This window comes from Tupaia chinensis, unplaced genomic scaffold (assembly GCF_000334495.1).
Source record: "Tupaia chinensis unplaced genomic scaffold, TupChi_1.0 Scaffold145396_1, whole genome shotgun sequence".
Classification (NCBI taxonomy): Eukaryota; Metazoa; Chordata; class Mammalia; order Scandentia; family Tupaiidae; genus Tupaia; species Tupaia belangeri.
The window spans coordinates 2,613,097-2,623,421 of NW_006205257.1; the positions used below are offsets into that span (position 1 = coordinate 2,613,097).

The following is a 10,325-nucleotide window of genomic DNA, read 5'->3' on the forward strand; positions in this document are numbered from 1 at the left end:
GGGGTGATTTCTAGCTTTCTGTCTCTTTGTCTCTCTCTGTCTGTCTGGAGAGCGCACGTGCCCTATAGAAAAAACCTCTCCAAAAAAAAAAAAAAATCGACAGTTTTGAAATAGATATACTTATTATAACACTAATATATACAGATGTAGAAGGCAGGGGAAAGAATCCTTAAGGAAAAATTGTAAAGGCCTAGATTTCGGACCCAACTTAGTTGGGGCTAAAATTCAAATTAGTTGGAAACACCGGGCAAATTATCCAAATTTTCTGGGACACAGTTTTATCTATAAAATGAGGTGATTGGGTTAGATCTACAAAGTCCCCTCCCTGCTCTGAAATTCTGAGGTCCTCTGAATGATTTCATTAATCAATGCTTACCTTATAGTGAAAAGATTCTTCACACTGCTTACACTGGTATATTCTCGTTTTACAGTGGTTGATCATGTGGCTCTCCAAGTCTTTGCTGTTGTCAGCTATGTGTTCACAGATAGGACACTGATATGGCTGTCTCTGCCGATGGACTCGCAAGTGCTGTTTGATGTAGCCCTTGTTACCGCTTGTGTAGTGACACAGGCGGCAACGGTAGGGTCGTTCAGCATTAGGGATATATTCCACCACATTGTTTCCTAACAAGCTAGTATCACTGTTCGGTTGGCACTGGGCATTGTCCTGCAACTCTTTCAATATGTCATCATCTGAAGCGTTTTGGTCTGTCCTCTCTCTCAATTTTTCAATTACAGTGAGTAAGGACATGCTGATGCCTGTCTTAACTTGCCCATCTGACAATTCCTGCCTACCCTCTGGGAGTGCTACCAAGGTAGAGTTGCTTTGGTTAAAATTATTTAGGCCATCTGAAGAGTTTTTAAGTGGTGACATCATTTTTGAATACGCTGCCAACGTACTATCTACTTGCCTTTGTCCAGTATCTGGATCTAAAAGGTTTATATCCCCATAATGCCCAAGGTTGGCTCTTGTCAGTTCTGCAGCTCTTATAGGCATTGTGACAAGAGCTTCTGCAGCTAGCGAGTGTAGTCTAAGAGACTCAGAATTTGTCCTTCTTCGGCCTGGTGGGGCATTCTCATCAGTAGTGAGGCCTTTATTTATTAACTCATTGTCTTTCTTTTCTGGATTGCTCCACCCTATGATCAATCCCCCAATATCAACAGTACATTTATCAGTGTGATAAACATCATCCGTTCCTTTGCACCCTATCTGGGCTTCTGTCGGGCTCAGGTTTTTCCCCTCTTCAATTTCGGCATTCATGAGGAAACGTTTCTGTGTGAGAGTCTCTTCAGCATTTGGCAAACGCTCCACTATCACATTAACGTGACCTTTTTTATTTGGGCTACTACTAATGATTTTCTGTGCCGATGAAAGTAGGCTATCAGCAATCAGATTCTCCTCTGCATCAGAAATCACCTCTAGCATTTCTTCTTCATTAGGGTCAAGGGTAACTGACTGACTTAGGTGTACGCCCTCTTCCGCACTCTGTTCTAAAGGAGATGAAGAGGATAATGATTCTGAGCTGCATATCTGCACTTGTACTGACGGCCCATTGTGGATACTCAGTTCACTGTCTCCAATAGCAATGACCACTGCATCAACCCCACCAGGTGCAGAAGCTACTGGTGAATCCAGCAAGCCTAGGGGTTCATTTTCATTTTCAAAGATTGGATAAGAGCAATCAACCTCTCCTGCATGTTTCCAAGCATGTGTTTTCAACATTCTCTGCTGGCCACAAGTATAACTACAAAACAAGCATCTATACATGCCATATTGTTCATAGGCATACCATTTCCTTCTTCCCATTTCTGCCATGGATGCAGTTTGGACAGTATGAGTTTGTGGATTGTCTACTTTTACTGGGATGTCAGGAATGCTTTCATTATTTCTTTCTGTGGCTCTCTGACATAAGGAGTTGGATGGACTTATGCACTGTTGGGCTTTGGACTGGGGGTGAGTGTTGGCATCAGTTTCGTGGTCATTTACCACATGAGCTTCAAGTTCCTCTTGGCTTTTAGATGTAATATGGCACTCGGAGCACATTAGTATCACTTCATTCTGCTGACCGTGTTGCTTGATATGATCTTTTAACACAGAAAAAGATGACGAAAGAAACTTACAAAGGCTACACTGATAAGACATAGCCTTCCCATCATTCTGGGCAAGAGTGTCAGGAGTAAAATTCATTTGTGACATCTCAGCCCTTCTAATATCAGCAGCAGGTGACTGGGTTAGTTTAGCTGGAATTTCACAGAGTTCTTGTGTTTCAAGAGAGCGTGTTGATGCACTTGAACGTGAGCGTTTTTTCCCAATTAAAAGACATTTTTGTGACTTTTCATGTTCCACTATCTTGCTTAACTTCTGGATAACATGGATTAGTGGATCTGTTTTAGCTTTTCTTTGTTCATCAACTTCCAATGAAGGACTGATGACACGTTCAGCAGTCAATATAGTGTCCTGTTCCCCAATATCTGGCACCAACATGGCAACACTGCTGCTTTCTTCCATATCTAAAACGAAAAACACACAAGAGAAAGAAATGCCAGGTTACAGGGTAACTAGAGGTATGTATTTCAGGAAATATATGCCAATTTTAGTGTCCAAGCTAATCTAAGTACTTTCTAAGCTGGGAGTTTCATATCGATGTACCTGGCTACCCCCAATGTACGCTTAAATTGTTTAAAATTTCTTTTTGGCATGCAATCTCCATCACGACTTACAGGAGAGATCTTTCCATCTGTCACTGTTTCTCTGGAAATTATTTTAACAATCTTTATTTCCTTTTTTCTTTACTTTCTTTGCCTTGGACATCTAGTTTGACCCATGAGGATTCATATTACTTGATTAAAGGAACACAGCCATTTTTAGGGTTTGTGGAACCGCCTTAAGTCACTGTGAAGCATTGTTTTATAAAGCCAATAGGAAAGCACCAAATTCTAGCCTCTAGATCACTGGAGAACTTGTGAAGTTAATATAATTGATACAATTCTTAAGAAACTATTTGTTATTCCAAATTTAACTGTAGTTTTATTACCAAAATCATAATTTCTGTTGTTTCCCCCCCCAAATCTTTGTAATTGTGACAACATAGTTATATAACCTATTGCATACTGAATTTTGGGAAGTACTATGCAAGTGAAAACTGAATAAGAGTAATGATTCAGTTCCTTGTTTTACTTCCTTTGTCTTCCTGAAGATAAACCACAAACTATGCTGTGGTTTTTTTCCTAGAGGTCATATCAGTGGTCAACTGTAATTTATACCCACAGCTATGTTTTTTTCTTCCCTCCCCTGAAAGGCAGTGGGGCATCAGAGCAAGGAAAAATTCAAATCTCAGTTATGTTTCAGGTCCAGAAATTAATAGAGTCCTTAAAAGAGGTTACCTGTAGGTTCTAATAATGCATTATGCCAAGGAAATCACAAAACATAAAATACTCATAAATCTTTCTGCCTTAGTCTTGCACACTCTTTATATATCCTGGCAATACTCTCATTTTAAACATCTCCTTTGGCTTAAAGTAAGATTTAATTTGTTGACTTGGATCACATTTTTAAATTTAGGCTTTTTTCCAGCCACAAGTTTTGTTTTTCCACATTTTAGGTGCATTCTGGAATCTTACTCACAACATTCAATAAATGCCAGCAAAAATGTTAGTGGCACTAGCTACAGACCAAAGACCATACTATTCTTAAACTTCAGTCACAGGTTCTGAATTCTTATTTTAGATGATGAATCATGACTCTTCTTCCTCACATGCCTGAATCAATGTTTAAGAGCCTCTGGCCATACTAAGACTATACCTAAACTGTCCTGCCAGACCCCAGCTTTGCAACCAGTTCACCCATATCAATTTCTGGCAACTGTTAGCTCTTTTCCTCTTATTTTCTACTCCTCCTACACACCAACTCTATATCTAGGTCCTTATCAGGCAATAATGCAAATATTTTACTCTTGCCTTCTTTAGTATCACTTTTTCCCGCCCTTCTAGTACTTTGACCTATGGGATGGGCTATTTTCTCTTTTCTACAGGCTGTCTCTCACTGAGCTCATGGCAGGGAACACAGTCCACAGCCCTCACAACAATGACAGATATCCCAGCTCCAGAAGGCCATTGATCCTTCAGCTACTCTCTTCCCTAAACAATCTCTCGAAATATTAGTAGTGCTTTTCATCCTTTTCAGGTGGAAAAGGCAAGTCTTTTTCATTAGGTCATGGAGAAAGCCATGATGTATTTTTCGATGCAAAAATGTGTCATGACTTTCCTGACGATTCAACAAATTACCACATTTAAGTCACTAAAGAGAAGACAAAGGACGACTAATCATTTTCTTCAGAAAAAACCCTTCAGTGGCTTCCTAAGTTATTTTATTGCCTTGGAATTCCACATTTTTAGGCCAAGGGGAGCTGTGGCTCTTTGTACAACTACTGATTTCCCTTTAGGGATGTTAGATTCAGACTTTCCCTCTTTTGATTCAACTGTTAAATGCAAATTAGTTAAATAATAAGTTTAGAAATAGGAATCCCTGAATATTAAATTTCTTATATGGTTCTTTACTCTAGATCTAAGTTTTACCACAAGAAATGTTAATAGCCATGTAGGCTGATTGATAAACTGGAGGTTAACAAGTGAATGTTTGTTCAATAGACTTTAAACACCCACAGGGTTACAAAGGTGATTCGCATTATCTCTCTCCTATTTGATGATGCAATAGGAGGGAGAAAGAGCAGTGCAAATTGCTTCCTGTGGATATTTCAGTGCATACCTTAAAAAAAAGAAAGTGAAATTAAGAAGAGGAGGAGTTCATCTTTTTTTTTAAAGAAAAAAGACTAACACAAAAGAATCTGACAAAACATTCAGATTTTTAAAGCTGTGTCTGTTCAGGCATTAAGAGCTAATGGAAATTTGCAGCAGATGCTCCAATTTTCCCTGAACATTTATGTAAGTATCTCATTTTAGAGACTGCATACATTTGGGGATAAGTACAGTAATGGCAGCTATAAAACAGATATGACAACATAAAATATACCAAGAAACACCTGAAACAGGAATCTGGGTCCACATGCAAAACCAACATGCAGGTTAAATCTTATTTTCACCAATTTTACTTAGATCACTAAATTTTTTTGCACCAAAGTAAACTTATACTTTAATTCACTTTTTTCCATGGACTTAGTGAAGTCCCCATGTATACCTAAACTATTACACATCACAACTTTGCCTAGCTTACATTAATCATGCTTAGAACACTTACATTAGTCTATCGTTGGGCAAAATCATAACACAAAACTTATATCATAATAAAATATTGAGTATCTCATGTAGTTTATGGAAAACTGTATGAATGTGAGAAACAGAATGGCTATACAGGTAGGAGACATTTGTTTCTACTGAATGCCTATCCTGCGCACTGTGGAAAATTATGTCAAACCATTGTTAAGATAAGGATGTCTGTGCATGTGTGTGGGTATGTATGGGATTCTATGTCAAATGAAGTAAAACTTAATAAAAAAGATGAAAATAAGGAACACAAATACAATTCCAATGGCTCAAAGATTACAACACAGTTTATGATAATCTGCACACTGTCCTTGCCCTCTAAGAGATCAACATAAACACAGCTTTAAAAAATTACTATAGTGGGGCCAGCACATAGCATGGTGGTAGAGGCAGCTAGATCCCAAATGGCCAGTTGTGCAGTCTGAGTTCTGGACCCAGCAGAAAATACACCAGGCACATGTGTGTGTGTGCACCCAAATTCCTGAAAGGAAGGAGAAATGGAGGAGAAGGAATTGTAGCTTGACCATCCTCTGTGGGCTGCTTCCCCCCTCTCTTTCTCTTTCTTTAGCTAGTGCATGTACCCTCTGGCAAAAAAACCAAAAAAAAAACCAAAAAAAACCCATGATGGTGGTAAGGGGCTTAGTACAGAAGGTGGAGATAAAGTAAGGATAACAATTTCTGTAATTAAAATGGAGTGGTTATGAGTATAAGTTCCATTATACTATTCTTTCTACTTATGTAAATGTTTAAACTTTTTCATTATTAAATTTACAAAAAAATTATGCATAAGGCACAAAGCAAATTCTCAGGAAAAATGAAAAAAATTTAAATTCACAGTACTTTTAAAACCAAGTAGAGTGGATAAGACAAACATTTAGAAACTAAAAAGAATTGGGACCAGCAGATGGCATAATGGTTATGTTGCTGGATTCTCACTTATTAGTCAACCACAGTCTTAGACCTGGTGGCTTAAAACTCAGACCAGTGTGTGTATGTGCGTACCCAAGATCCCGAGAGGAGAATGGAGAAGGGACTGCAGTGTGGCCATCTCTCCTGGGGGGGTGATTTATTGTTTTCTGTCTTTCTGTCTCTCCAGTCAGTGCACGTGCCCTATAGCAAAAATCTCTCTTAAAAAAAAAAATAAAAAAGGAATTAACTAACAGTTTTTAACGATGTAATAGTATTCAAGGTGAAACAATCAGAAGGCAAAAGTCAATGAAAAAAATCCTAAGAGTGAACAATTCCTTTGGTCTACAAAGGGAACCAAAGGCTTCTTAAAGAGGTAAGATGGGGACCAGCAGTACTATAATGGCTATGTCGCTGGACTCCCATGTAGTCGACTGTGGTTTGCGTCCCAGACCCGGCAGCTTAAAACTCATGCTGGGCGCGTGTGCGCATGTGCCCAAGATCCTGAGAGGAGAATGGAGGAGAAGGGATTGCAGTGTGGCCATCTCCCCTGGGGGGTGATTTCTCGCTTCCTGTCTCTCTGTCTCTCTCTGTCTGGCGAGCGCACTCGCCCTATAGCAAAAAAACCTCTTCAAAAAAAAGAGGTAAGATGTTCACTGGGTACCAAAGGATGAGCAGAATGCCAGATGTCGTGATCTGTCCTCTAGGTTTCCTGTATCCTCTCTATTCTGCTCTCTGTTCCAGAGAGGATTAAGTCATTAAGCTTCTCTGTCCTCCAATTTCTGGCTGAGTTCTGCCAATGGAGAGCCACGACAGAACAGAGGGAGGCAGCAGAGTAAGATCGGTGTATTCTTTGTCCTGGTTCCCTAACTTTAGGTATACTTAGACTATTTTCTTCCACAGAAGGCCAGTTCTCTCCAGGTATTCTGTTCTACAAGACTCCTACTTCTGGTACCTCTCACTTTTTCTGATGCTGCTGACTCCAGTTAACTGCATTATCCCTATGGAAATAAGCCCAACACTGTTATTACTATACTTATCTTCAATTACCCTAATTTGAGCATGCCATACACTTCCTTCTAATAGTGTTGCTACAGGGTAAGACTGATAAGGAAGGCAGCCATGGCATTGTATTTGTAGAAGTAAGAATAAGCATGCTATCTGGGGATCTGTGAAAAGATCAGTATGGCTGAATAGGAAGGTTCACTAGAAGAAGACTAAAGGCATTAGCAAAATAGGACATTTTTTTGTTTGGAATCTTTAGACATTACAAGATTAGATTAAATATACCAACTTGTTATAAATAAATAAATAAAACTCATATCCCAAACCAGAAAAGTTCTGAAACACTCAGTCTCTCAAATCTTTCCTTGACAACAATATTCCATAGCAAAACCTTATAATTAATGTCTTATCCAAGGAAAATTTAGAGCCAATTATTTCAGTTCTGTTTATTTCCTTATAATTTGCTATTTGGTCTATTTATATATCTAGTTGGTTCCTTTTAAATACAGCAGTATGGTTATCATAAATAAATCCAGTTGAACAAATTCATTTGGGCCTGGAGAAAAGACTGTTAATTTTCTGTCTATTCAAAAAAAAAAAAGTACAATATGATATAAAGAATCCTCTCCTTTAGACTAAAAATTTCTTCTTTTCCAAGTAGGAAAAGCAACCAACCAAAAACTGTCCCAAGAAATAATGACCAACTGATTCCTCATTCTAGATTATCAAAATTGTAAAACACAAAACATTTATTTTGCTCTAGCCAAAAAGGCACAGAACATAAGCTCATGAGTTCCTCCATTAAAGTACCCTCAGTCAGCTGTGTGACCTTAGGCAAGTCACTCTCTCTGTGGATTTTATTTTCTCAGATGTAAAACAAGAAGGTAGAGCTGGATGAATTTTCGGGTCCCTGAATTTTATCTATAAGAAATTATCTGGAAACTAGTTACACATTATTTATAGATTTACCTTACTAATGTCAGCTATAATTTATTTGATTTAAAATCTACTTAGCTCAATGTAATTATTACCACTAAGAAAAACCTGAGTATAAATATCTCAAGTATATGAATTTCAGAGTCTAGAATTTCTTAGCTGGCTCCTAGCCTAAGAGTGTATTCTGATTTGGCAGCTACAATTAAGACATAAGGTCTAACTAACATTAACCAATATTCAGATTTACTATCATTTAGTGAGCACCTATAATATGCCAAGCACAGTGCTGGAGACTACAAAAATGAACTAAGGAAATCCTTGTCCTTGAGCTGTAAGTTCAGAGAGTAGTGCCTGTGTAGATTTCGTGTAAATATCATGTAATTCCTAGCAATAGTAGCCTCTTTTGTGCATATAAGGAACTTGAGACTCACAAATGTAAAGCAGTAACTGGTTTAAGAAGTGGAATCCAAGCCTGAGTCTAAAAACTGTGCTTTCTCTATCACATAAATTTTCCTCTTAATTTTCAGTGAGAACAATGTATAAAGTATTGATATTGAAGAGTAACAGCCCCTCACAGCTCTGCTGTATGAAATACGTTAGTGTATTTGAGCTTCATAATTCTTTAGGACAGCCTAGGTGAGTGTTACAGAATTCTATAAATACATTAACACTAAGTGCAGTTTAAGTGACTTACCCAAGGTTACATGGCTGTTAAGTGGCAGAACCAGTGTCTTTCAAATCAATTCATGAAATTAATACAGTCCCCTGGATCAATCTTCAAAATCCAGCTGTGGCCAAGAATGAAAGTATACAATATCAAACATTTCCCTTTCTTGGTGAAACAAAAAACAAAAAACAAACTTTTTTTTTTTGGGCAGTGAAAAATTTCCCAATCTTCCACGTCAAAAAGAAATTCAGAGGAATGTCCATGCAACCTAATTAGGTAATACAAACTCATATAACTTGTTTAACAGGTAGATTTGAGGATTTTGCAGGAGTTAGAAAAAAAGAAAATAGCTCTGTAAACTCAAGAGTTTATGTAACTGACTCAGAACAGTATTTGTTTTACTGGCATCACTTTCTAATGCATTTGGGACAATAAACTGCATATTGTTACGTTCATCTTAACCAAAAATAACCTAGAGGGGGTTTGCCAATTTTACCAGTGCAGTTGGGCAGAAGGGCAGCATGAAGATATGACATTGTGGCTTGACCTATATATCTTCTAATGCAGTTTCCTGCTCTGGTCCTCTATTTCTTTGCTAGGGCTTTCTTTGCTATTTAGGACGACTCTAAATGGTCAAAGAATGCTTATTCGTTTCAACTAGAATGAGACTACCTTATCAATTACAGTTAAGTAAAATAGTTCACTGCTAGGGTACAAAACGTCTTTAGGCCTCCCCTGTTAATTTTCAACGAGTTAGTGAGCTCAAGAAATGAAGGGCCAGGCTTTCTCTTTTAATCAATAACGCAACCCATACACTGAGTCCGAGCAGAGTACTGAAGAAAGTACAAACTCAAGGAGGTGATAAACCTGTATAGTAATTTCCTGATAAGGGCGATACAGACTGATAGCAAATTAGGAGCCCAAGGCTGGAATGAAAAAGACCGCTTTGGGGGTAGGGAGGGAGGCCTCCTCCTAATTAATCAGACAGATCTTCACAACTCACTCAGTGTGAATGCCCCCAGGTCTTAAAAAAGTGGGAGTTTTCTGCAGTGGTCTCGACAGAGATCATACCACCGAGGAGCATGGTAATGAGTGCAGAAGCCCCGGATTGCTTTTGTGTACTAGCTTTTCCTACGCCATGCAGTGGCTAAAGGGCTGGCCGTCACGGGGGTTGCGACGAGTAATGAAGCGATAGCGGCGAGTACACTGTGGTGAGCTTCATCCTGGCTGGCCTAAGCGATTTCACATCTGCAGAGGGGGAAGGAAGCAACGCCTCGGGCGGGCCTGCCTGCGAACCAGGCTGGTGACAGCGAGCAGGGAGCAGCAGGTTCCCCCACCCCCAGCTGCGGGCAAAGCGCGAGGTCTCCACGAGCCTTGCTGTGAGCGGCACAGAAGAGAGAAAGGGGATACGGAACTTGGGCTTGTGGCGAGCACCGGGCCTGAGGAGGAAGCGAGCGCCGGTAGAGGCCCGAGGGAGGATGCACATGGCCGGCGGCGGCGCTAACAGCGAGCGGAGGGGCGGCCCCGGGGC

At 39.4% G+C, this 10,325-nt stretch overlaps 1 protein-coding gene across 1 annotated transcript in view; it reads right to left on the reverse strand.

Annotated features, from left to right (window-relative positions):
* The window catches only part of ZNF507 (zinc finger protein 507), a 27,664-nt gene extending 18,743 nt beyond the window's left edge, over positions 1–8,921 (reverse strand). The window contains exons 1-2 of the mRNA XM_006167997.3: positions 8,822–8,921; positions 377–2,511 (exon numbers count right to left, since the gene is read on the reverse strand). Of these exons, the coding sequence (XP_006168059.1) occupies positions 377–2,509 (2,133 nt within the window). The 5' untranslated portion in view covers positions 2,510–2,511; positions 8,822–8,921. The remainder of the gene's footprint in view (positions 1–376; positions 2,512–8,821) is intronic.
* Positions 8,922–10,325: the final 1,404 nt, after the last annotated feature.